The sequence below is a fragment of the Equus quagga genome, chromosome 19 (assembly GCF_021613505.1).
Source record: "Equus quagga isolate Etosha38 chromosome 19, UCLA_HA_Equagga_1.0, whole genome shotgun sequence".
In the NCBI taxonomy this organism is placed as follows: Eukaryota; Metazoa; Chordata; class Mammalia; order Perissodactyla; family Equidae; genus Equus; species Equus quagga.
In genome coordinates, this window is record NC_060285.1 from 12,918,853 (window position 1) to 12,946,045 (window position 27,193).

The 27,193-nt window shown below is 41.3% G+C and overlaps 1 protein-coding gene across 19 annotated transcripts in view; it reads left to right on the top strand.

The window, feature by feature from the left end:
• The window catches only part of RBFOX2 (RNA binding fox-1 homolog 2), a 261,300-nt gene extending 234,964 nt beyond the window's left edge, over positions 1 to 26,336 (top strand). For 4 of the 19 annotated variants that reach the window (XM_046646489.1, XM_046646490.1, XM_046646507.1 and 1 more), the window contains 10 exons: positions 1,657 to 1,749; positions 4,525 to 4,585; positions 7,588 to 7,641; positions 7,763 to 7,855; positions 8,938 to 9,082; positions 12,773 to 12,812; positions 18,420 to 18,451; positions 22,328 to 22,416; positions 22,846 to 22,918; positions 24,457 to 26,336. In XM_046646489.1, the coding sequence (XP_046502445.1) occupies positions 1,657 to 1,749; positions 4,525 to 4,585; positions 7,588 to 7,641; positions 7,763 to 7,855; positions 8,938 to 9,082; positions 12,773 to 12,812; positions 18,420 to 18,451; positions 22,328 to 22,416; positions 22,846 to 22,918; positions 24,457 to 24,511 (735 nt within the window). In that variant the 3' untranslated portion in view covers positions 24,512 to 26,336. Of the gene's footprint in view, positions 1 to 1,656; positions 1,750 to 4,524; positions 4,586 to 7,587; positions 7,642 to 7,762; positions 7,856 to 8,937; positions 9,083 to 9,572; positions 12,727 to 12,772; positions 12,813 to 16,205; positions 16,249 to 18,419; positions 18,452 to 22,327; positions 22,417 to 22,845; positions 22,919 to 24,456 lie in introns of those variants that run through there. The other 15 variants (XM_046646492.1, XM_046646493.1, XM_046646496.1 and 12 more) reach the window with 11 other exon arrangements.
• Positions 26,337 to 27,193: the final 857 nt, after the last annotated feature.

Consider the following 27,193-nt stretch of genomic DNA (forward strand, 5'->3'; position numbering starts at 1 on the left):
TAGTATTCCATTCCAAGCAACATATATTTAAGTTTCTGTCACCTTAGCGCTGCACTGTCAGCATAGCATCTAGAGTATTTGTGGTGATATCCAAACTGAAGGTAGAGACAATCCGTTGGAATCCTCCATGGGGCACCACCCAACCATATAATCACTTAGAATGCTAGTAATCAGGTCCTTCAAAAACAATGGAGCTGCGTTTATAAAATCTTAGTGAGCAATGCACACTGTTTACCATCTCAGTTAAGAGCACGGTTCGTATATGTAGGACTACTCATGGCATTAAGCAGCAAAGCGGAGCTTCAGTAAAAATAAAGGGTTCCAGGTTATCCTACAATGGAGTAGTCAAAGAAGGCTAGAGAGACAGTGAAGCCATTGAGAAATGAGGACTTTCCCAGAAAATCTAAGAATTTACCACTAAGATTTAAGTAGCTTGAGAAAATTTTGTAGTTGCAGAGTGGAAAGATAAGAACAAAGCACGTAGAATGAAACTGATATAATGCTTTATGAAATAGTCATATAAGTGTATAGTAAATCCTGCTGGTGTTGAAATTGGTAGTATGAATATGACCCGGACAGTCTTTTCAGATATAATGTGAATAAAAGGTAAAGTGCGTTACTCCCTGGTCTCCTGGTTTGTCTACTTAATGAATTAAAGCTCTGTCGTTTTTTTGCAGCATCTACAATGCACAAATAAATTAGTCCTAACTCATAGTAGCAGCTGTATTGCTGTTTTATTGTATTCTTCTCCTGTTGAATAGTATGCAACTGATGTCACTAACGCAGAGCTCATCCCTGTTGCCTTTGACTGTTCCTTTTCTCTCCATATGGAAAATTATTAATACATTAAGAAGCAGATGTAGGCTTCAACAAATGTATAATTTAGGCAAATTTTGAAAAGCAGTTTTCTGAAATTCAGCTGAACATATTTTTACTGTTAAGTGCCCGTCTGGTCATTTAAAATTGGCATTGGAAAAAGTCGTAATTGACTCATCACTGCTTACTGATGTTTTCGTTTGCTTAGACGAACATGAGTGCTCTCCTCTTCCAGCCCCAGTACCTACACAGTTACGCATCGAGACTGTGTCTCAGAGTATCCTGTTCCCCAAGGAGTTGATGGAGATAGAAGCAGCAGGCAGAGTGGAGCCAAACTGATTAGACCTCCCAAAAAGTCTCGTTGTACAATGATCGCACCTAAATATCAGGTTTCATGTAGAAGTTGCTGGAGAATAATAGATTTAATTAAGTATTTCTTAGTATTGTATAAAGGGATGTGTATATTAACAGCGTGAACTGAGAGAGAAAGGTAGGATGTAAAAAAAGTGTTCAGATTCCTGGTTGAATAGTTTGACCCGAGTAACTCTGTACCTTAATTTTGGTCTGGCCTCACATGCTTTATGTTTTATTATTGTTATTAATTACATTATTATTATTATTATTATTATTATTACTACTCCTACTACAGTTCTTTATTCTTTTATTGGGTTTAATTTCCCTTTACAAAATATGCATGGACCAAAAATGTGCCTTTGGGAGAGTATTGCTGAGTTGTTGCTGATGTCGGTTTCACACTGTGATATTTTTCTCTGTTTACCAAGAGATCAGTATTTCGATGTAACGATGTGCATGTTCTCCCCCTTCTCCCGCTGCATGCAGGGATTCGGGTTCGTAACTTTCGAGAATAGTGCTGATGCAGACAGGGCCAGGGAGAAATTACACGGCACCGTGGTAGAGGGCCGTAAAATCGAGGTGCATGTCTTCAATAATTCAATTTCTGGTTTATATTTTTATTTCTCTTTTTTGTGTATTGCCTCACTTATTTCACATTTGGAACCCTGTCTTGTTCATGTGTGTGCACACGTGTATGTGTTTGTACCGTTGTGTCCTTCACCTTCTTGCACTAAAATGTATAAAAGTAGCACTCCTATCCTCCTCTCTCGTATGTTTTGGTTGTTTGGGGCTTATAATTTTGATTTACTTGTGTGTATGTGTATTTGTTTTTCATTTGCTTTTTCCTCCAAAATGTTCATCCTTCTGCTCTCTTGATTTTTTTCCTTTGCTTCAGTTTGCGAGACTCTGAATTCCTGTGATCAGACCAAAATAAAACTAACTAAAAAGATGTCTAAAAACTCTCCAATTTATAACATTGTGTCCTGTAATGAATCAAGGGGCCAGCCAATACCCGCTCTCTTGAGAGGCCAGTTCGCCTCCATGTGCATGTGATAAGCAAAAAAAAGAAGATTCTGGGGAGGGAGGAAAGAATCCAAAACTCATATGATCTTTAAATATATTTAATATCAAGAATTTCAACAGTTAGTGGAGAAAATCCTCGAACAGAGGGTTTGATGGCTGCCTGGGAAACGTACCATTATTTTGATTGAGTCAGCCATCTGGTGTTCACCAGCCCTTTTTTATAACGCAGTGAAGGTTAACTGGCCCCTTTCCCCTTTCCTGGTTTTTAAAAGTATGAAATATACAAGCCACCATTTTGAGTAAGATGTCTGCATATTTTGCTTTTTTTCCCCCCTCCCTTTCCAATGGTTTAGCATTTAGGGCCCTTCACTTGACTCACTCTTTCCATGGTAACTATACACAATGCTGGCGATGGTGCCCGTTGGCGGTAAGTGAAACAAAAGCACTAGAGCAGAAGCTTTTTAAAATGTAATTACAAAACAAATAAGAAAGAAAAAGTCCATCTGCCATCTCACATTAACACTACAAAATGTGATTTGACTTGTCGTTCCTCTCCCTCTTCCTTCCCCCTTTTATTTTCAATGCTGTTGAGTAATGCCGCCTGGACTTTGGATGTACACATTGTTTTGTAGCAGTCTGAGCTGTTTGATTACTGACGTCATGGTGATTTTCCCCCTTGCACATCTTACTCAGAGTTACTGAACTCCAGTTTGGCTGGTTTTATTAATGCACTTCCTGCCCCTACTGCCTTTCCTCCTTTCCTCTTTCCCAAACTGTTTGTAGCTGTGACTGTTCTTTCTTTGCCCTTGACAGCTCTCCTTCCTGCCCGTGACACCCTTCCTGCCGTCCTGTTTGCTTTGCCCTGCCTTTTTGTTCTCTTTGCCCAGTTCTCTTCCTCTGCCTTCGCCACCCCTTCTCTCTGTTCCCTGCTGCTGTTGGTCTCTTGCTGACTGGTGGTTGGTTAGTTCTGGCCATCTCCCTTTAAGTGCTTGGGTGCGCCCTGCTCTCGCCGCTTCTGTGAGCTCCTGCCCCATTCTAACCCTCCTCTGTGAGAGCCTCGCTCCTCACTTTCTCCCTTTCCAAAAGTGATTGTTTTTTTCTTTCTTTTATTTGTGTGTGTGTGTGTTTTTTAACTGCATGCTCTCAGTCTCATCATTGTTGTATCCCATTCTTTTTTTTAAATGTGAAATGTTTATATGATTTGGTGGGTCAAACTAGAGTAAATGTAGTTTCAAGCTCTTTTCCTCACATGGGAAGATTATCTCTATACAAATTCTACAAGACACATTAAGACGTTTTTTAATTCCAATTCTACCCAGAATTGGTCTTTTCCTAACACAAATTTATCACTATACAAATCTAATGTATTGTAAATCCCCAGAGGCAAAATAAGACATATTTATATTTTGTGTGTTTTATAATTCTTTTAAAAACTGGCCTTTTTTATGCCCTCACAATGCAGTATATAATCAAGTTCTGTGGTGAGGCTTTACCCTCCTTGCAAGAGCTTCGAGGCTGATTCTGACGCTGGGCTTCAGTATTCTGGCTTCTACGCTCCGTTCGTCTTTTCTTCATCACCATCTTTGTAACACCGCTTACCTTAGCACCGAGAGTGCGTTAAATTATGCAGTTCTGTAATGAGGGTAGGGAGTACCATAAAAGAAAAAAACGCAAGCTTTATTTTTTCAATTAATTGCCTAATTTAAAGGCCTTCTGAAAACTTTATTCTTAAATGAATAGACCACATAGTCTAGAAAATTCAAAATGGTCTGGAAGACCGTCAAAATGAGAATCTAAGTTTCTGTATTTGTTCACTAACCTCAAACCAGAAAACCTATACAAACATATCAAAAATGTTGAACATTAGAACAGGTGAAATCCGTAGATTTATTTTCGTATCTTCCTGTAAATCTGCTTCCTGACCAATGTGGCAAGCCTCTGTTTTATAAATGAACTTGAAAGTTCATGTGCAAACGGAGTTGTTTCCAATTTAATTTTTTCCGTATTTTCCTTAATGCAGAGACTTCTCTGTTTAAGAAATCTCCAAAAAACTTGCAAATGTATTTTTTTTGGAGTTCTGGATAGTAAAGTAGTCCTAGTTTTCCATTTGGAGACCAAGAAACTGCCATTTACTCTTGTTAACCTCATTTAATAATCACTTTAATTAAAGTACTGTATATTAATATTTTATATTGCTATATTAATTATTTAAATCAGTGCTCTCTGAAATTTACATTTTAAACTGAGTACTATGTTATTGGATGAGCAATTCTGTGTTCCCTAATGTGGTCTACTTCCTCACTGCCCCTTCCTTCTACTTTGTATTTTTAGGTGAATAATGCTACAGCACGTGTCATGACCAATAAGAAGATGGTCACACCATATGCAAATGGTGAGTGGTTACAAGTCATCTTCAGAAGGATGTCATTTTTTTCTTGTGTAAATATGTGGACTTTTCATAAACATCAAAGAATCTCTCTTGATTTCAGTTTTGAGACAGTTTGTTTCATTTGTCTTCAAGTGTTTTCTTTACCTAGGAGACTGTTGTATTTTTACAAATTACCTTTTTCTTAGAATGAAGCCGTGTTTTAGTTATTAAGGTTTTATGGTCTCAGGGAAGTTCACGTCATATGTGGTTACCTGTTAACCCAAGCGAGGTCCTGCGAGGGCACCGTCTTTTTTAGCTGCTGCGGCTCTTTGTCATATGTCAGGCTTGTCCATGGTGCCTCCGGATGCCCGCCCACTCTCACTTGTATAGCTGATTCCTTCTCATCTGAGCATGAGTGGAATAATTCTTGACACTTACTGTCCTTCTGCTCTAGGGGTGACAGCCATGGGGAGTGGTGTGTATGTTTTCTATTTTCTATTCCATGACTACATGTTATATAGTGAGTTTTAAAAGTGTTTCCCACTGAGAAGAAAGTTTTCTGTGAATTTTTACATCCGTTGTCAAATTTAATCTAGATTCATGTTCTCCAAATGAGAGGGAATAGGATTTTAATCCTTAGGCAGACTGTTCCACAGTGCCATCTTGAGGGAAAAAAGAGGAAACCAAATGGGTTGGGTGCTAAGGCCTCCAGCTCTGCTTTTGATCTGAGCAACTCCTCATTCTCTGTTGTGTATTTTAGAGTTCTGCATAAGATTTATCTAGCATAAAAGGGGGAGTTTCTCCCTGTTTATTGCTTTGTAAAAGTTTGAACCCACTACTAGAGTATGACGGTATATGCTGGTAATGTCTTAAATCAAGTCTAAGTCTATGAGTATTGAGTGTGTCCCACAAAGTCTTCAATGAATCATGCAGCCTAGCTTTTCAAACAGATGATGCAATGCAGCATAATTTGTGTTTTCCCTACTCATTTGTCAGTGGGTATATCTGATACCACCACCTCCCTCTTTACCTCTGATTTTCTTTTTACTGCTATCACAAAAACAGCAGTTTCTGCAATTTTGATAAAAACCCAATGTAATCAAAATAGGAAGGAGAGGCAAAGTATGTGAGATTTCCTTTAGACTCAGAGAGAACGGTGTGGCAGAGAGAGCTGCTGACTGGAACTCAGATGACAGCAATTCTGCTTCTGCATGCGCCTCTTCTCTTCACTCTGTGACCGGGGCCAATTTTCTAACTTATCTGGTTCTGTTTTCATCTCTGTGAATTGGCAGTCATAGAATTTTAGCACCAGAAGTTCCTTTAGAAGTCATCAAAACCCAACCCTTTTAGCTTATTATTTAGGAAATGAAGCCCAGAGGTGGTGCCTATCTTATCTTTCCCTTCAGGTTTTGTCAAGGTCAAATGACATAAACATCTGTGAAAATACATTGTAAGTTGTAGAAAACTAAACATATTCAGAGTATTATTGACAGCATACCATTATTATAACGTATGCACTTAAAGAGAGTGCTTGCTTAGGTAATAGTGCCATTGGTAGGAAAGGAAAAGCTCATTTTTAAATATTATTCTAAATCAAATACATGCCTAATGGAGCCACACTTTAGAAGCTTGCTGCTGCTGTGTTAAAGGTTCCGAGAAGAGTGTGCTCAGTGCCTTCAGTGAATTCTCAGTCGGCATTTTAGTTCATGTCGGTTGGAATCGCTTGATTGTCTGACATCGCAGAACATTGGTACTCTCACAACTCTAGTAGGATTTGAACCCAGATTCTGCCAAATTTTTTGTGTAGAATAATGAAGAAGCATGTTTATAAACCCATAAAATAATGAATGGGGGATTGGAACGATTCAGAATGAATGGATTTTCTCTTGAATAATGTCTTTGCTTTTAGCCATTTAAATCTGGTAATTGACCTTTTCTTCTTTCCATTCATTTATTTATCAAGTGACAGTGGCTCAATGTTAGCCCTAAATAACATAAAAGAAATAAACCGAAGAGCCAGTCTTTCAGATGAAGAATAGGGCATGTGTACTTATTTATGTATAAAATTCAATAATATTCATTGATTAAAGTTTTCATATGGAGTTCTACTTGTTAGCTATCAGTGGGCAGTAGTACATTTTTCTTTTTTTAACACTTGCCATTCCTACAAATATAAAGTTCTATAAATATAAAAAAGAGAATGAAGAAATAAAATTGACATCAAACCTAATGTTGTTTGGAAATACTTAAAATTTATCAGTGTTTAAGCTCATATTCAACAGCAGTCTAATATCCTTTAGCTAAAAAGTCTGATTAATTTAAGTATGTTCCTTACAAATTAAAATCTCAGAAGACATGCGCTGAAGTTGGGAATGTGCCTTGAATTTTATTGTTGCATGTCTCTCCTTGTTGACTTGGTTAACTCCAGTGAGCTCCTGATGGTAAATCCCAATGAAAGGAGATTTCACTTTACCCAGAATCCCATCAGCATGGTACAATTGAACAGGGAGTTCAGAGAGCCAGGTGAAATTTGAATTGAGTCAGAGGGTACCTGATAACACAACTAGAGTAGTAAACAGTGTTAAGATGACATATAAGAAAGTATGTCACAGTGTGGCGTAGGACGAGATACATTCTGCCTTGTTTCCTTTTTCTAAACAAAGCATAGGTCATTACGCAGTTCTATGAGAGACACTATACCAAACCTGGGATTTATTTGTATTTCTTTTTCCTTCTCTCATTCCGTCTTCTTCCTACCTCCGTCTCAGTTGCTTTCTCTCCCCACTTTATCCCTACTCACTACCCCAACCCCTCATCATCCTTTCACTGTGCTAGTGCTGCTTAAAGATAATCAGGTCTGGAAACGTCATGACCTTCTCGTATAAACCCCCCACTGGCATTCTAAAGAGAAGTTGGTAATAGGCAAAAATCAACCCAGCAGTGTCTGAAGCCCACTTGCACACCCCTCCTTTGCCCTGTACTCCTCATGGAGTCTTAAGTGCTCGCTGTCCTCTCTTCCGTTGCAGGTTGGAAATTAAGCCCAGTAGTTGGAGCTGTGTATGGCCCCGAGTTATATGCAGGTAGTATTTAAGTTAACTTTTGCATTTGTGCTATTTAATTGTAACAACATCTGTTGCTTTTCAACTTACTATTCTTTTGTAATCTTTTTGCATTTTTTAATTTTTTTTTTAATGCAATCAGCATCCAGCTTTCAAGCAGATGTGTCCCTAGGCAATGATGCGGCGGTGCCCCTATCAGGAAGAGGGGGTATTAACACTTACATTCCTCTAATCAGTAAGTAGCCTATGTTGACCTGGCGTGGATTTTGAGTGTTGTGAGTAAACAGGGATGTGCTAGTCTTTTTTTTGCCCCAGTATAATACATAATTGAAAAGGAGGCATTCTCAAGAGAAATGAGTACTATCATAACGCTCTGTCCTGCTTAGCCTGTGCTAGAATCCTTCTGACCAAACACTAAGATTGCCACAAAGCTTAAATTGTTGGAAAAGGTAGAAGGAAGGGAGGGCCTGTAAAGAACACTTTAGTCTGCACTTAATAGCAAAGAAAACAGAAGGAGTAAGTGTTTGTGGAGCATATTCTCTGTGTTCCCTGCAAGTCGGCTTGGGCTCTCTAGCAGAGCGCCACCCCACACCACCTCCAGTGTCGACTCTTCTCAGCTCTGGGGGCTTCTCTAGAGTCATTTTGACCTGAGCCATTTTGCTCCAACAGGAGGTATAATTAAACAGAGTTCGGTGGACATGGAATCAGTGTTTCTCCGTGCTTTCCAGAGGACAGCACACTTAAAATAGACCCTTAGAAAGTGTCTGACTCTTTAAAGGCTCCAAGGCTACAACAGAGAGGAGGTTCCCCTCTCACCTCACATTTCTGGATTAAAACATTTTAGATAAAGGAGTAAGGGTGACTGATAAAATGTCTAAAGACCATTGTGTGCCTTGTGGTTTGGCACCATGTAAAAACAGAAGAGAGTATTCTTATGAGGAATAGTTATTACATGTGCATAATAATGTTTAGAAACAAGATTAGTAATTGGCCAGTTAAAGAGTTTCTACCAGTCAGTTTACACTGTCCACAGAAATTTAGTCTCTCCTCTTATCATGGCAGTAGTTCTCAGAGCTGCTTGACCTCTTTCTCACCAGCTTGCATTGTAATTCCAAAATTGGGAAGGAGCAGAGAACTTACTCAAGACTTGTGATGACTGAGGCCTGGAATCATTAGCTTTTGCGTAGTGGGTCTCTCTGTTTCTTTTTCAGAAAATATGTGGTGCATATCTTTTCATCTCTCCTGTTATTGATTCAAAGCAAGTTGTGACTGTACACCTGCTGTTGAATGCAAGTTGACATTTCTGTCATATTTTGGGTCTCCCTTTAGTTCCTGGCTTCCCGTACCCAGCTGCAGCCACCACGGCGGCCGCTTTCAGAGGAGCCCATCTGAGGGGCAGAGGGCGGACGGTGTATGGCGCGGTCCGAGCGGTACCTCCAGCAGCCATTCCTGCCTACCCAGGGTAAGCATTAGATTCCAAAATAAGCAATTGGACAAAACAAGAATACCATGGCCCTTATAACTTCTGGGACATTGCCGTGCCACGTAGTAGAGATCCTATGAATATTTGCAAATTAATGGATAAGATGGCAAGAACCAAAATATACCATGATCAGAATGTAATGAAATATCAATTCATTAGATAAATCTTCATTTTGGCCACCTTAAGCCCTCACAGTAGTGGCTTAAGACAGTAGCCAGAACCGTCTTGTGTTTACTAGCAGTGTGTTGGCATGGAGTTCACTCAGCATCGCACGAATGTGGATTAACACTACTACAGAGAACCGAAATAGGAGCTCAAGACTGTAGAGCAGACCACGTCTGCTGTGTTCACCCCCGATCACCACCCTGTGTTGGGGCTGAGGCCATCACACGTGCCCTCTTTTTGGTTTCACTGCCTGGGTGGTGAGCAGCAGACCTAGTTACCCACAATGGATTTGCTTTCTTTGTAGGAAACGGATTAAAAGAGTTTAATTCAAAGATGAACCAAGTCCAATTGAATCAAGGCAGAAAGGGAGAAGTAGGAAGAATTAAACTACAGTTGGCTTCTGAATGATGGTAAAATGACTAATGTAGCTGAGCATCCTTCACCCTTTGATTTTTGTATGGAGGGTGTCTCATGCAGTGGAATGATTCCGTAGCAACAAATAAATCCTTTGTTGTTGAATAAGGGGAAAGGAGTGAAGATGGCAGGTTTTGTTTTCAGTTGTTTCTCACTGTCAGCCTAAAAATGTATATTTTTATAAGGAGTGGACTTTTAGTTGTATCAAGGACTTTCTTCCTTCAAAGATGTGGCATTTGTGTTCTTCATCTTTTCTCGGCCTGTGACAGGTTTTTCCCATATCCTTACTGAGGAATAAACATGGTGGCGGCGGGGCCTGGTCACTGCTGCTTAGTTCCAATATAAGAGGAAAGAGCCTGCTTTGTAGGCCCTTTTCTGACAGCAAAATTGGGTTCGAGGTGTGCTAAGTTAGCATGCATTGATAGACCAAACAGGCAGGCCGTTAGGGGGCCTCCGTTGCACAGAATTAAAGCATTTTTATTAGACAAGTGTGCACATTGATACAGGCAGGCTCCAAAAGCTGCTGGAAGGGAACTGCTTTAGAAATTAAACCTTTGTTTGCAGTTTGTAGGTGTTTAAATCCCATGCATTCCATCATCTCCATCTTCTGCCATACTTACTTTTAATTTTATCCTTTTTTCTCTCAACTTGACCTTTGACCTTCAACCTCTGACATCTCTCTTCAAAGATGTGACTAAAGATGCATATTGTTTCCTCAAGAAATAGTCAAGGAAAACATACAAACGAACCTTTTGGAAGTTGTGCACACTAGGAAAATTGTTCCTGAAGCATCTTCCATTTCAGTCCAGGAGAGTTTACTATCATGTTTGCAAAGAGATACTGCTCACCAGAGACATGGGACTTCATTCTGTAATATTGCTAAGTTTCTTTAGGCAGTGGTTGAATCTGTTCCTGTGCAGAGTAGGTCATTTCAGCATGTGGCCGAAGCTGAGAGCCCGTTCTCTACCAAGTCTGTCAGGTGTAGATTTGCTCGAGGACACTATCTTCATGTCTAATCACATCAATGTCTGTGCATTACATTGAACACTGATTTCCCATGTTTTCTTTTTTATTAACTAAACCACTTGTTTACATGGAAGATGGCAAGGAATAAGTCCAGTATTTTATGGGGAATGGCCTAAAGTTGCTTTTCAGCTTAGTGAACTAATTTCATCATTAATCATTGTGTTCCAGCCTCATGATGGCATTTGATACAGGGAATATTGGAATTCCTCTAGAATTTAGGTGAATATTCCCAATGAGTGATGCAACTCAGCATAAAATTTATTCGTGCTTTTAATGCCACCACTCTTCTTTGCAGAAGACGTGTTTTTCCATCTTTGCCTATACCCCCTTACTGAATTGTTGAAAGTTAATGAATCAGCACTTGGCATCAGTGCTTCGCGTTTTATCAGCCTTCTCATTATGAACAAGTCTCCTTTTTCTACTAAAATGCAGTTGAGAGGCAGATTACTTTCTAATATCAGACTTTAACTGCAATTGGAGATAATAAAAGTGGGTAGAACTTAGCTAAATGAAAATCACAGATGAATTTAATTGCCTGTTGTGTAATAAAAGGCATATGATATTTGAGGGATTGCAAAGTGTGACCATACTGTCTTGTAAACACACCAAAGTGTCATTGGAAGTAGAATTCAGAAACTTTCCAGCAACTGATAAGAAATAAGTTATTTCATATCCAAGTTAAAAATATGATTTGATGACCTCACTTGCTAGCTTGTTTATTGTAACAGAGAAGGTAGTGGTGAAAATATCCAGTTTGTTTAGCTGAATAAATAAACAGATCTTGTAATTGAAAATAGCCAAATTTTGGTTTAACAAGTACGAAGAAGAAAGTCTTATCTTTTATCTCTACTGCTGTTCCATGTCTTTTGGTCCCAAATTATATGCACAAAATACCTCCAAAGGTTTGGAATCTATATTTTTAATTATAATAGTTTAGTGTTGCTCAGGATTAAAAAAAAAAAAGTCATGTATTTTGTTTGATACAAATTTGTTTTCTAAACAGGAAAATAAACCCTTCTGTTCTTAATCAGCTACCTTCTCAGTTTTATTCTTTCAACTAAAACAGGTCATACCTAGAACTTCAGTTATCAATTGTATTTTTCAGAATTCCATGAGTATTCTTATGGTCAAAAAAAAACCCTTAGAATCTTCCAGTTACTCCTTCCCGCTCTGGATTACATTGTTACTATCTGGGATCCCCACTGCACCTTTCAATTCTTGGACCTTGGACCAATCACCTTAACCTTTAGCTCATTATCTCTGCTTGTGAAAGCAATGCATTGTGGGTATTTTTGGTTGTGTTTTTTTTTTAATTACATTTCTCTGTTTACTTTGGTCAGAATTGATTGACTTGTTTTTCTGAGGTGTTGCATTGGTTCTTAAAATGCTGAATAATAATACTTTGCATGCTTGTGTGATCAGCCAAATCTTATCGCATGTCTAATGTGCAGGGTAAAAAGCAGGTGATGTATGGATATCAGAAAAAATTTACATTACTATGAAACTGAAAACAAAATACTAAACATAATTTTGAAGCATACTTTGCGTACAGGTCCCGCCCTAATGGAATTCTTTGGGTTCATTGTTTTCATGTTAAACCCCTCGCTACATGCCCTCCCCACCACACACACACACACACACACACACACACACACACATACCTTTTGAAAATCTTTAAAGAAGAACTTCCTCCTAGGGTGAGCTTTAAAACAAAAATACTTCAGGTATGAAAAGTTGATGTTTCCAGTCCAGCAGATTTTTCGATAGCTGTGTCAGGCCCTCTGGGAATGCTCTTTGTTGTTTTAATCTGACTTGAATTACCAGATCTCTAGGTCGTTGCCTCCAGTCTGGCATTCCTTTCCCTCCTGGCACGTCCTGGAGCTGTGTGACGGGCGTGTGCACCTTCACGGTCTCTCACTGACTCGCAGTGGCCCCCAGCCCAGGTTACGCATTCATACATCACCTGCCTGTGTAGAGCGCATGTGCATGCTGCCGTCCTCAATAACCGGAATGTGTTTCTGTTCTTTTGTTTTTTGTTTTTGTTTTTGTGTGGATTTTCTGCAGTGTGGTTTACCAGGACGGATTTTACGGTGCTGACCTCTATGTAAGTACACACACCGGGGCCTTCTGGACCCCATCCCCTGACAAGCCAGCCTTTTTTTTCTGTTTCTTTGGTTTGGTTTGATTTTTTTTAATATAATTTATTTAATTTTTATTTTGTTTTTCCTTGTGGATATATATATATATTTATATATTTAAGAATGCAAGCATGCTTCTCTGCCACTGCGCTTGCCCCTGGGTGCAAAAACTAAGCCTTTGGGTTTCCTGATGGTTGCTAGAGTCAGTCTACTGGACATATTCTTTTCCCTTCCCACTGCCCACAGATGTCCTGTATATCACCACTATATTGGCGAGATGATCAGCAGGTTTAAAGTCTTATGACTGTCCTGTCACATGCATACATAAATAACAGGACGAGCTTAGCTTTAAGGCAACTCTTTCCCGTGTCTGCTTTTCCTTCTCATTTCTCATCCCTCTTTAGATCATTAGAGCTTTGATCTACATAGATGGCAATAAGCTTTCTGAACTGTGTGTTTTCCTATCTTACATACTTTGAGCGAGCATTATCTTGTGAAAGTAAATAAGGAACTGATACCAGTGAAGAGGAGGTAATAATGAGAGAAAGCCAAATGTTCAGTGATTAAGGCCTTTTGTTATCAAAAACTCCACAACCAGTGGATCTGTTTTCTGAAGAGCCATCTAGAGGGAAATGAGTCGCATAATTAGCAACCTAGACTCTTTTTCCAAGCATCTGACTATCACACAAGATCTGTTAATTCTACCAGCCATGTTACCATCATCATCATCCATTATTTAAATTGTCTAGCTATAGAGAAAGGTCTGCGATTGGTTTGTCACATATTCTTTAAAATATGGACAAAATGATCTGACAAAGAGTCAAAGTTTTTGAGTTTTGAAGTCTTTGATTCAAACCTCTCCAAATGATCTTTTTCTGAATGCAAGGTTGGTCTCACCGCTCAAATCATTAAGAAACAATTTCATAAGAAAAACTTGTCAGCATGAAATTATTCCTTGGGCATAGGTTAGAAGTGTCTGGAAATGCTTTCTCCACCCTTACCTCCCCAAATCAATAAGGGTACCTTTTTAGTGAGGTAGTTCCGGTCTGCCAGAGATTCTCTGGCAGTCCAGAAATGTGAACGCACTTTCAGAATGCATTTAGGGCAGGAAGTAGAGACAGGGTGAAATCCCCCCTGAGGCACTGCAGTGACTGAACACGCCTGGCCTGTTTAGAGGAGACCTTCAAAGTTTGCGTTAGTTTAACAAACGCTTAAAGGAACCTTCAGCCCTGATTTGGTCCAACCCTGTCACTTTGTAGATATGTTTCTTAGAGAGATTGTTACTTACCCAGATTACATAAATTATTTGTACAGCCAAGCATAAAATCCAACTAATCCATATTTCATGACTTTTCTTAGTAGTTTAATTAAAATCCACCTCTTTCCTCAGATGGTTTTCAAAAAGTAATGAAAGATAGTTTTTTTCCTGTGCTTACAATGGAACTTGAGGGTTGAGGATCTGTATGCTACTTTTACTCCAAATTACACTTTTCTAAATGTACATATTTACGTGTGATCTTCGCATGTACATTCTCCCATATACATATACATTAGTATCCATATTCTCATGAAACTCATCTTTATGTTATTTAAGTTGTTTTCTTGAAATCTGGTCTATTAGAGCACGCTTTTCTACTTGAATTATTTCTTAAGTCAATTTTTTTTTTCCTCTAATATCTTCCTTATTTGGGGATTTTTTTAAAGCGTGGCCTACTGCTACCTTATTACGATTTGTGGGGCCAGCCTGGTGGCACAGTGGTTGAGTTTGCACACGCTGCTTTGGTGGCCCGGGGTTCACCAGTTCGGATCCCAGGTCAGACCTGCGCACTGCTCGCCAGCCATGCTGTGGCAGGCGTCCCATGTATAAGATGGAGGAAGAGGGACACAGATGTTAGCTCAGGGCCAATTTACCTCAGCAAAAAGAAGAGGACTGACAGAGGATCTTAGCTCTGGACTAATCTTCCTAAAAAAAAAAAAAAAAAGATTTGCATTCTTCTACCTTGCTAAGTCGACCAACCAAATATTTGTTTACAGTCCTCTGGTTGCCTTAGTTCACACATATGACTTTCCCCCCTGGGGAAGAGTCACCCTGAGCTAACATCCGTTGCCAAGCCTCCTCTTTTTTTGCTTGAGGAAGATTAGCCCTGAGCTAACATCTGGCCCAGTCCTCCTCTATTTTTTTGTTGGTGGAACACCTGCACAGTGTGGCTGGCGAGTGGAGTAGGTCCACACCCTGGATCTGAACCCGCGAGCCCGGGCTGCTGAAGCGGAGCGTGCAGAACTTTGTCCACTCAGCCACGGGGCCCGGCCCCACACATAGAATTTTGTGAAGAGAGATGATTTTTCCATACTTGTTGAGAAAACACTCTTAAGTTTTTTAATCTGCTAAACGGATAACCTTCTCAAGCTAAACACTAGTAATTCAGTGACCTTCCGAAATATTTTTTTGACCAGTGGCCCCTTGTTAATAATATTGTTATTATCATTTCTTAGTTCCTATCTTAAAGCAGTTACTTGGAGGAAAAAGTTGGTCACTAGTGCTGAAATAACATCTGAACCCCCGAACCCGCTCACGAAAACCAAGAATACATCAGGGGTGACTGCTGAGTGAGGCCTAAGGCAGCGGTGGCTTTTAGGGCCTTATGCTCCCTACTCCATGTGTGAGGGGCAGAGGCTGCTTCTTAAAAAGCACACACACAAAGCCTGTTGCTGTACCTTGAGTGTGTTCTCTTCTCTCTGTACATTTTCCCTTCGGTGGAAATCTATCAGTACACATTTAGTTTTTGTTTCCTCAGAAATCAGATTAGAAATAGAAGGAGAGGAGGGTTTATCTCGTATAGAAACCTCCAGAAATCTATATAGAAATCTTCTATAGAAATCTAGTATATAGCACTGAACCAGGGCTTGAAGAGGCGACAGGAGGGAAAAGAGTTTGTGATATTAATTTAGGCTGTTAATTGTGGAGGGTTGGTTTGTTTTTTATACCTCTTTCCCTGTTCTGTTCTTAGCCATAATTCCTGCTGCCCATCCTCCTCCCTTTCTCTCCTTCCGTGGCACACTACTCTCGGGAGAGCTGCTCTGGAGTCGGCCGTGATTTGTAGACCCCTGTGGTGCCCCCTCGAGTGTAGCAGATAGATGACGTGTCCGCCCACCCCTCTTTTTTGGCCAGTAGAAAAGGCGTAATTCACCCTAATTCACTTTTTAACTGGGGTAACAAACTGCTCCTAATTCTCATCCTGTGAAAAGCATGCTTGCATCCGAAGGAAAGAAAAGGCTGGTGGCCCCTTAGCGGGCTTTTTGTATGATTGTTTTCCTTCCACAGCTGTGTTTTGAACTGCTCTTCCTGTGTTCTGTTATAGAATAGTCTTACAGGAACCAATCATTAGCGCTAAAATACCTCAGGTAGGAGTGCCAGTGTGACCTGCCAATCAATCAGATTGTGGATTGCAGTGACAAAATTGAATTATACTAACCATTCCAGCTCCACGTTAGAGATGGGAACAGAGGCTTTTTTGGACAATCAAGACTTGTGAGCGTGTGATCTAAGCCCTGCTACCTCAGCAGTGCACACAGTCAAGTTCCGTACGTGAGGGCACTTCCTCCAAAATTGAGTGCTCCTGTCCCATTGCCACATATCCACAGCAGGTGTGTTATATGCACTGTCCCATCACCGCCACCTCTTTTAGTTCGTCAATCACATTTATCCATGGTGTTTAAACTGGGCTTTTCTATTTGGAGATCTTAGCAGTGGGGGACATTTTCTTACTACTGTGAAAGAAATGAGAAAAGGGAGGAAGTAGAGTCTGTCCAGACAGGACTCCTGGATCCCATATTGGGCCCTGTAGTGAAATCATGGTAGTAATTGGACTTGGCTGCTATGTAAGTTTGAAGTTGCCTTAAAAATCTGGACATATTGAAACTCTAAAAGTAAAATGTGTTTTTCCCTTGCCCTCTTTGCTTTCACCTTAAAACAAGATCAGTGAGTTCATTGGTATAATATGTTAGAAGGTTTGCTGATAGCTGGATGCTAGGAAAAAGAAAAGGGCAGATCGCTTTTTACAATTCAGTTTATTTATGTGGCTGCCCAGCAAGACTTTGGAAATGAACTATTTTGGGGAGATGTGGAATAGTAGAGTTCTTGAAGGTTTAATTCATTAGAGATCATCTCTCATCCATCGTAGAAGTAATAAGTGGAAGATGTCAAGTTGATCGTAACAATTTCTTCCCTTATCCCAAATTTTAAATAATAATAAGATTAATTTTAGATACTTTTCTTTAAAAACTTTCTATTATTTACTTTTGAAGGTTGATAGGTCTCTCAATCAAAAGCAGTAACAATATTACTGTTATCAGTTTTTGTATTGACATCTGTGTTATTTACATTTAATCAAAGGTGCCATCTTGCCACGTAAGAACTTGTGTCTCCTAAAGAGCCCCTCATGCAAGTTCAGTCTAGAGCAGTGGTTCTCAGCTGGAGTAGGGAGGAGGTGGGGAAAGGACAGAGTTAGAGTCGTCTAGGGACAAATAAAGTGATGCCCAGAGGCACAGCGGTAAACCCAAGCCTGTTGGAGTAAATCCTCCACTGTTCCAAGCATAGCACCTGGCCCGGCCTCTCCCCTACACCCCCCCACACACCACCCTCCCACTCCCACTCCCCTTGCTCTGTAAATCGATACACCACACATAGGGAACAAGCTTTCATTTTGTCTGCTGGTCTTGAAATACACTCTTCTCCTCAGTGTCACATAATGTCATTGTCTTCCAGGTAGAAAGAAGGTGTCTTGACATCACATGCTCACCAAAGTCCTGTTTTAATGTAAACCTAAAACAAAAATGTAATAAAATTTATGGCTAGGTTAAAATCAAGACAGGGGGAATGTCTACCAGTGTGAGATAAACTAATAGATATGCAAGTATAGGTCAGATATAGGGGGGATGACATGGAGAACCCTTCGATTTTGTTCTAGTTAAAACACAGCTACAAAACCGTGCAGGAAAATCATACGGTCAGTGTGGCAACGTTCTTAAGCTAATTAGATGATAAAACGGATTCAGAGTGGAGTAGAAAGTCTCTAGGAGGTGACCTTGAGCCACGGAAAACTGAGACTCTGGCAACAACAAAAAGATCTTAAAGGTAACGGCATTTTCCTTTGAAAAAGCTGGAAGTTGAAGGCAGGGATATCTCATGGATTGTGAAAAGATATATTAGACACAGGAAACATTTGAGAACACTGTGGATAGAATGAATGGGTGTCGGCAGAGGGCAAGCACACAAGTGAGTGCCACGGGTCAGGATGGGGCCTGTTGTCAGGGTCAGGCAGGTTGGATGCGGGATGACAGAGTGTTGGGCTGCCCTAGTTGGGAACGTTAGGAGTCATTCAGAGTGAATTACAAAAGGAGTAAGAAAGTAATTATGTTTAAAGGGGTGTGTGTATATGTCGATCAGGCTTAGCCGTGCCAAATTTATCCAGCTATCAGGGTTCCAAAAAACTGTCCGTGTGTGCCCTCCTACATTAGGGTGTGCTGTGGCCATGCTAATCCCCATTTTTTGTTTTATTTCAAATCACACACAGATAGAATCTGCAAACTGCTTCAGATCAAACAGGTCTGATTGTGTGTAAATACATATGTCCTTTTTAATTTTTATTATTAATGGTTGCTTCAGTTCTGCATCAATGCATGGTTAAAAGCAATACACATCAGCTATTTCATGACTTCATATCTCCAAATGAATTATTTCTCCTCTTTTTTTGTTTGTTTGTTTGTGCAGTCAGCTGAAGAAATGTTAACATCTCACTCTAAATCTCTCAGTGGAGTCTCTGTTCCCTTCTCTGATATAACAGATGGGTTACTGCTTGTTATAATTATTAACATTGTGGTGTGGGCCAGGGCTAGGGTGGGCAAGATTTACTATTTCTTTGGGCTGGGGAGGGGCCAGTCGTTAGGGTATGGAATGTTAACTCAAGTGGTGACTGACTGTTTCCGTAATACCAGGTCGTTGTGGCTGCACGCTCTAGTAATTGAGGCTGTGTACTTCACCGAGCTTGTGGTAGAGCCTAGGGCAAACCGCTGTCCCAAGAGAATGCTGGGATAGATAGAGTTAGCCAATACAGTCTGAACGTGGTGATTTTGCTGGTTGTTTTAGCTCCAGATGTCGGCATGCTTAGTTTTTAATGTGATTAATAAATGTGGCGCCATCTCCCCTTCCCACGCCTGGACCCTGTCTCTCCCACCCTTCCCCACCCGTGTTCTCTTTGAAAAACTTAAGAAACAGTAATGAAAACCTTGGTGTTTCAAACTGCACTTTGTTCTCATGTTGTGTAAGACTTCAGATTTGCTTTCAGAATGAAAATTGAGAAAACAGTTTCTCAGCCTGGAATCTTATTCACTCCAAAATCTGGAACAGAAATAAATGTATCTGAATTTTCTTTGTTTTATATTATGTGATATGTTTTGTTGAAAACAGCAGCAGAAATACTTTGAAGTAAGACTGCATCTAAGAGGAGTAAATCCATGATGTACAATTTAATTTTTCTGATTTGGGGGGTGGTCCTCAATGAATTACCAGGTTAGTTTATTAGGATATGACCTGCCCGTCCTCCACCCAGACCCCTACAAAGGGCCTCTCTGTAGCATCATTATCGTAAAGTAATTAGGAGAGTAGTCATGTTGGAATATTATCGGCTTTAAAAAAATGAATGTCGTTTTCCTGAATGCTGATGCTCTTCTTGATCCTTTTGTTCTCAATAAAGCATTTGCATCGCTGTCCTATCTTCCTGAATTTAAACAGCAGAGAGCCTCAACAGAGTCCAACTCCAAAGTCAGAGTTTACTTGTAACAGGAGGAAAGTGCTGCAGGCACATTCTCTCCATTTCCTTCTGCCTTGGAGGCAAGCTTCGTTCCCAGTCTGATCGTTTTTTTTAATTGTTTTGATTAACAATAACATTACCCCCAAACCATTGAGGTTTTGATGGCTTCTTGCAGGCTGAGGAAAGTGAGGGGAACTGCTTCTCTCAGTAACCTCATTCAGAGCCTCTTTGTGCAGCGCCGCTCATAGCCCAGGTTTGATACAATCCCCTTATCTCTGACTTACTGAGAGTCTGTCAGCGCTTCTGAGCCTCAGGACCCCTTAATGAGAATGTATACCTCTGCCCTAAGGGGCAGAACTTCAGTTTTTAACTGTTTTGCTCAGGTAAACATAAATTGGGCTTTCCTTGCCTTTATTACCTTGACTTCTGAAATTTTTGAAGATTATTTTTGCTGTTTGAAGGAATGCTAAAGAGACAAACCATGTAACGCTTGTTTACCACATTATCGTTGTTTACAAAGAAGGTTTACTAACAGTAACCCTGCTGGAGACATCACACTAGCAAACTTTAATTCTAAACTAATGGAATCGGCTCTGGTTATAATGAAAAGCTGAGCCTTTAAGGTTCATTTAAAGCTTAAAATTTCAACTACAATGATTAGCCTGTTGCTTTGTTTAACAAATGCTTTTACTGCTTCATTTCCTCTTTAGAAGTTTACAGAAAGAAATGGCACTTTAGTCAGTTGAACATGCGTCCGTGCATGTGTATGTGGAGGGCAGTGTCCGTGTTGCAGCCTGCCCACAGGGTGCCCAGCTTTGCCCTCCCATAGACCTGGCTGGGATTCACAGGAAACGTGTTGATCACAAATAGCCCCTGAGGATGCCTCCTGCCGCGTCCCTATCCGTTACCATTTTGTTGCCAGTGTTGTAATAGTAATTAGAATTTCTTATTTATATGAAAATCTGTAGAAGAATTTGTAATTGAGAAAGAAATGTTTACTTTTCTGAGTCGTTCACTTGAAGAACAGAGAGGGAATAATACATAACCACTGAAAACCAGTCAGGGATTTTTTTAAATGTACATTTGAAGCCATTTCTGATGACTTCGAGCAGCATAAATTTAACGAGCAAATTTCCTCCACATGCAGTTTCTTTAGTTAGAGAAAGCATATGATATAGGAAAGAAGCAAAAAGCTTTAGAAGCCTCTAAGAGATTACAGCTATTTCCAAAATAAGATCTGAACAGAAATGAAAGCAACGAGCTAGAGGCCGCGCTGTCGGATGGCTAAGAAAAGCACGGGTCCCATTAGAAAATGCCTGTTTTCAATCCTGAGAAATAATACAGAAGTAAATTTAGGATTTCTTTTGCAGATTTAGCCAAAATTGAACATTTGAAGGATTCGAAAGCAGAAAGCACAGGGCAGAAAGCTTTAGATATCTGTAAGAAGTGGACACTCAGATCCACAGAAACGGAACTCGCTCTTCCACTACTGAAATGGTGTCAGGATGGACCAGTGGAACCTAATTACATTTGATGGGGAAAGGACAATAATAAAAATTCACACCTGAATTAGGTTTAGGTAAAATGAGTTCTGGAAGGGTAAAGAAAATGTAGGGGCTTGCCACTTTGCAAATAGCCTGTCTCACATGGCGTTTGTTGTGATGTCTCTGAAATCTTGATGAAGGCCTACGATGCTTCGCCCTGACAGTGGGACCCTTTTGAGTGTTTGGTTCATCTGAACTGAGGTGAAATAGCAGGATGTGGGAGTTTGAAACTCGAGGACTGAGAGGGTATTTGAACCACTGGAAACAAAGCTCTGGAGCTGCTTTGAGATGAGGGTGTAGGAATCTCAGAATCTTTTACGGAAGGAAGACGAATGCAGCTAAACGCGTGGGGGAGAGGGGTCCCTACTCTATTTGAATCCAGCCAGAGGATCCTCAGCCTGATTTGCCCGAGTCTAAAATACAGATTCAAGTTGGCAAACTTTTTCCGTAAAGGGCCAAGGGATAAATATTTTCAGCTTTGTGGGCCATACGCACTTTGTCACAACTACTTTTAAAAACTGGTGGGAGCTGCGTTGACTTACAGACTGAAGTCTGCCAACCGCTGGTCTGCACTGGTTTTTCTTTCTCAATATTACCTGATTATTTTAGCCTCCAGGCAAAAGTGCTGGGCCGGGGGAGCGGAGCACTGTGTGGGACCTTTCTGTTAGGCGCTGTAGTCTCTCAGTAGTAAATCGATCTGAGCACACGTCAGAGGATCTGAAGTTAACACCTGTAAATTCACTGTTTTAATTCTGTACATTTCCTTGTCAGTCAAAGTTCTCCAAACTTCCTGTAAATATTTTCCCTGTTGAAAGTTCCAACAGACTGTGATACAGTAAGATCCAAAATCATATCTTCATTTCTTAAATTTGAGAACAGGTCCCCCGTATATAGTTTATTTTTGTTACTATCACAAATTGGAAAGCAAATCCCTGCACTGGGTGGAGCTCAGCTTTGTACCAGAGGAATAACATGGAGACCGATGCAGTTTGAAACATTCTCTTCCCGTGTGCGTGTCCGTGTTCGTGTCTGTCCCCGTGTCTGCGTCTGTCTGCGTGTGGGTGGGTGTGTTCATCTGTGCATCCAGGGGAGAGGTGTCTGTAAAGTCAGTTCTCTTCTCTCCTGTAGGGTGGATATGCAGCCTACAGATATGCACAGCCTGCCACTGCGACCGCGGCCACAGCTGCTGCAGCCGCTGCAGCCGCTTACAGCGACGGGTACGTACCAAGAGGGACAGGGAGCACGGCACCACGCCCAGGCGGCCCCCTCTCCTCCCTGCTCCATTTCCACGGCACCGAGCACACGGGGCTGCCTAGCCTGGCTCCTTCTGGACTCCGTCACGCCAGAAGCGCAGTGGCACTGACTCCTCCGCTCCCTGTCTCTGGTTCTTGTCTCTTGTTGGCTTTGGCCCCCATCTCCCGCTTGCTCATCTCCAGCTCCCTTCTTTTCCATTTTGTAGAAGTACTTCAGAATTTCTCAGAGTTGCTGCATTTAGGACTAGAAATAGAAAGATTTTTTCCATTCTGCCAGTTTCCTAATAACATTCCAAGAGCAAGTTGCTCACAAGTCCTTAGCACAGGAAACCCTTTGATTTCTTTGGATCACTGTCATTCCTGTATCTCCCTGATTGTATTTCTTCTTTCCAGTTATGGCAGGGTGTACACAGCCGACCCCTACCATGCCCTTGCCCCTGCCGCTAGCTATGGAGTTGGCGCTGTGGTAAGTATATGGACCTTTTTTTAGAAGACGTTTTGCTCCTTCTAACTTAAACCTAGAGACTACGAAAGATCTAGGGAATAAGTTCAGCCCTTCTTCCATTGAACCGCATAGGACTGACCGTCTGGAAATTTCACGTCACCTCCATCTGTGTGTTATAGTGTGACTGCATGGCCTCGTTAAGGACAGCAGAAAGGAATGAATAGTGACAGCCTGCTCTGAGTAACAGCATTGTTTGAGAGAGAGAAGGGAACAGGTTGTTGTTTTATATTGACTCAAATATTGGGTGCGTACCTGTGTCACACTTTTATTGATGGGGGTCACCAAGACCTCAGGGACAGAAGACTGTCCAGTTCTCACAGTAAGCTTTTCAGAAAACTTAATGTGTGTAAGTTGCAAATGCAAAGACATTTTATTAGTAACATTTGTGGCAAAATGTGGTATTTTCATAAAAGTGTAGAAGAAGTCCTCAGAGCTTGTCTAGAATAATCCTTCCTACTCAAACTCAAATCCCACTGCAGTATTTCTGTGTGGGCCCAGACGGCTCCAGGTCTAGTGATCGGGACACACCGGCTGCAGCAAAGACAGGCCGTTCCACAGCGCCACGTCCTAATGCCAGACATCTCTGCAGTCCAGAGTGCACTGGGCCACTGCCTGGTGACATCGGCGAAGGTGTTGGAGAGGGAGGCAGAGTGATGAGCCAGATTAAGACTCAGAGGACTAGGAGAGAGCCCGTCGCTTCTCATCCCAAACCACTGCCAAGGGAGGTTCGCGGGAGGAAGTGCCAGGGCCCCGGGGGAACGGATGTGTAGAATTGGCGTAGAGACGTGCAGTGTAAAGCAAGCAGTGGGCGTTCCTGAGATGTCATTTAGTGCCAGTGACATACATCCTGTATTTGAAGATTGACTCAAGGAGAGAGATGTTCCTAGGGAGTTTTTAGTTGGAGAAGGGAAGCCATTAGATAAAGATAAAACAGAAGTAAAGCCGAGTTAAAACCCCAGTTATGTGTCTAATTCGGATATGTCAAGAAACACCGTAGTTGGTGTATCTTCTGCACTCTAGAGGAGGTAGATTTCATCAGCAGAGAGATTGACGCGGGTTTAAACCCAGCACTGTCTCAAACGTGGGACGTGATGGACGATGGTCAGAAGTCACATGCTCTCCGTCGACAGGTGATGAGGGAAGAAGGGAAAATCAGCAGTCTGCTCAGGTCAGAAAGGTGGGAAAGATCCGTGCTTTTAGAAATCAAATTAGTGTTGAATGGCCCTTCTGTGCTAATTCACGCTGGTAATGAGGCGGACCATTATCATACTCTCCATGAGATATCAGGTCGACAGTAAATGTTTTGGGCTCTGGTTTGAGCATCTCAGAGACAGAAGTTGGCTTCCTGACTTCACTGCACCAGGCAACATCTGTCAGTTGCTTTGAAGCTTCTAAGGAAGCTATTTTTCTAAACCCCTTCTCAGGACATTTTTCTTCATTTTTAATGCTTCTCTTACTCATCAACCTTTTTATGATTTTTGTGTCTTTAATTACTGCAGGCGAGTTTATACCGAGGTGGCTACAGCCGATTTGCCCCCTACTGAAGTGACGTGAGACCCTGCAAATGGGACAGCCCCCCAGTTCATGAGGCCTGGCTATTGCAATATTTACTAGTAGAGGAACTCTATAGCAAGATGAAGAGGAAAAACAAACAAACAAAAAAACACAAAAAAAGAGAGTACTTTTTTATACCTCACTATGTTCTTTGAATATGTATTTTTCCTTTAAATTTCTGCCTTTAATTCTTTTGTTCCAAAGATTGTGCATTTTTTTCTTTTTTCTTTTTTTCTTTTTTTTAACTGTGGTAAAAAAAAAAAATAATGCATTTCCATGTCTGTATGTCCGTGCTTAGCTTATTCTGTCAGTCACGGAAGAGGCGGTTACTGAGGAAGAAGAGAGATTAGGAGCCGATAAATGCATCTGATCAGAAATCAGCAGACAGAATACCCAAAGTCTGTCTAGTGCTGAATGGCTGGGGGACAAGCAGAAGTGCAAGAGATCTTTCTGCAACAGGACGTTCTTCTAGTCTCCTGAGTTTCTGGTCTGTGGCAGGCAGTTCTGCTTGGCTGTGGCTGGAATCCACATGCTGATAGATGATAGGAATTTGTGCTTGCACAGCAGGAGGATTAAAAAGACACTTTTCCTCTTCTCTGCCCTCCTGTCTTCTCCATTCTTTTTACAATCATCTTACATGCACAGCCTGAGACAGTTGGCATAGTTTTTGGAATTATAGTATTAATATTTCCAAACGTGCTCTCAGACTGTGGGTAATAAACACCTCATTAGGAAACCAATCTCAGAATGAACTCTGGAGTATGAAAAAGATCATTCCTTTCTTTCCTGTAATCCTGGCATTCCTGCTGGGCTTCTTCCCCTTTGATTGAACCGCAGCATAGCTCATCTATCCTTTTATTAACACCCTGTCCCCATGTCCTTAAGATTCAGGAATTTAGGACCCAGGGACAAAGGAATAAATTGCCAGCAGCCAGATTTCCCCCAGGTGTTTGGGCATAGCTTGAGGATTAGAAGAGCCAATAGAAGAGAGCAAGGAAGAGAAAAGGGATATTAGATGATGTCGGGCAAGGCACTCTGATATTCCTTATCTTTCTCTTGCATCAAAAGTCAGTACAAAGTATAAAACATATACTAAAGACTCTGTTGACAAAAGATGAAGCGCCGAGTCCTAGGTCAGCTGTCCCTGGAAGTTCTGGTGATGAGGGCATGAGAGGTCAGGCTAAGGCACTTTGTACTAGCTCCAAAGCCATAGGAATTTTCATCCTCCAGAGCCTTTAGAAATCACTTGTCTGTCCACAGTCTTGAGCCCTCATGGCCATTCCACCCAGCTTCTCATTCTTCTCCAAAGACACCCAGCTGAGCACCTGGACCGCTTGGTATACATGAACACTACAGGACGTGAAACACAGCCCCTGAGGTTGCTCCCCTCCTCTATTGGAAGGAGGGTCTGACATGGCGAGGATCTTACATGTTGCCAGAAAGAAGAGTCACATGGTGGCCACAGCAGTGAGTCACTGCTACTGCTCCCTGGCTTCAATTTCATGTATATTACTGCGCTAGGGGAGAAAGTGTTTCTCTTCTAGCCATTAGCTATTAATGATAAGGGCAAGGGTCCTGCAGCATTTCCAAAATGAAGGCATTAGGAAATAGAGAAGCACGGTCTGTTTGGCTCCCTGGTCTATTCACATTGGTACTGGGTGACCTTTCACCCAAGGATAGCTGCTAAAGGGAGTAATTCAGAGACATGGAGCTTCTGGTTGGTTATGGGTTTGTTTTTGCTTTGTTTTTTTTACTCCTGCCTCCACACATGTTCTTGACTGATAACTGATTCATGTCCCTGAATTAAAATGACTGACATATGACAGCATCAAGCTTTCTTTGTAAGCAGACTGATATATCGGGGAGGGACTGGCCTGTCTTCTCCCCCTTCAGAATGCTCTGTCTCCTAATAGCTGGGAGAGAGGCTGTCCTTGAAGCTAGGGGAGACATCAAGAAAGCTGGAGGCCTCGATGCAATTCTTACTGATTCTGGGAAGCAGTACGTAGAATAGGGGAGACCAGACTGCCCGGTCCACTGGCCATTTTTTAAGGGTTCCCCTCCCCAAGCCAAAGTTTGGTTTGTTGCTGTTAAGACAATTTTTGTTGTATGTATATAAATATTTTAGTTAGAGGAACGGGGAGTGGGCTGTGGCACTTTCGCAGTTCTAGGGAATGGGGGCAAGGAGGGTATTTTTCTTTCTTTTGCTTTTGTTTGGAGGGAGAGCTTTTGCTGACTAAAGAAACAGAAATTTCATGTCATGTTTAAATAGAGGCCATTCTCACAAAACGACAAGCCACCACTCAGTGGTGACAAGGCCAAATTCTAAATGGTTGTATTCATAGCAGGGGAAGAGAATAGGGCAATGAGTTTAAGAATTTTCTCTTCTTTTTTCCAGAAAGAGATAAGGATGATGGGAAAGGAGAGAAGGCAGCTCCCACAGCCCTTTTCAAAGAGGCCGGAGCATGAGCTCGAGGTCGCTCTTGTGCGTTTCAGTTCAGCTGGCTCTGGCTGAGGCCTCCACGGGCAAGCTGTGCTTCCAGTGGGCTCGGCTGCATTTCCAGGGATGGTTCTAATCACACTGCTTCCTCTAGCGCCCCTTTCTGAGAAAGACAAAGTAGAGTTCTGCTTTTGTTAAAGGGCCTTTGGTTCTTGGTGTCATCACTATCGGGCTCCCCATCAGCT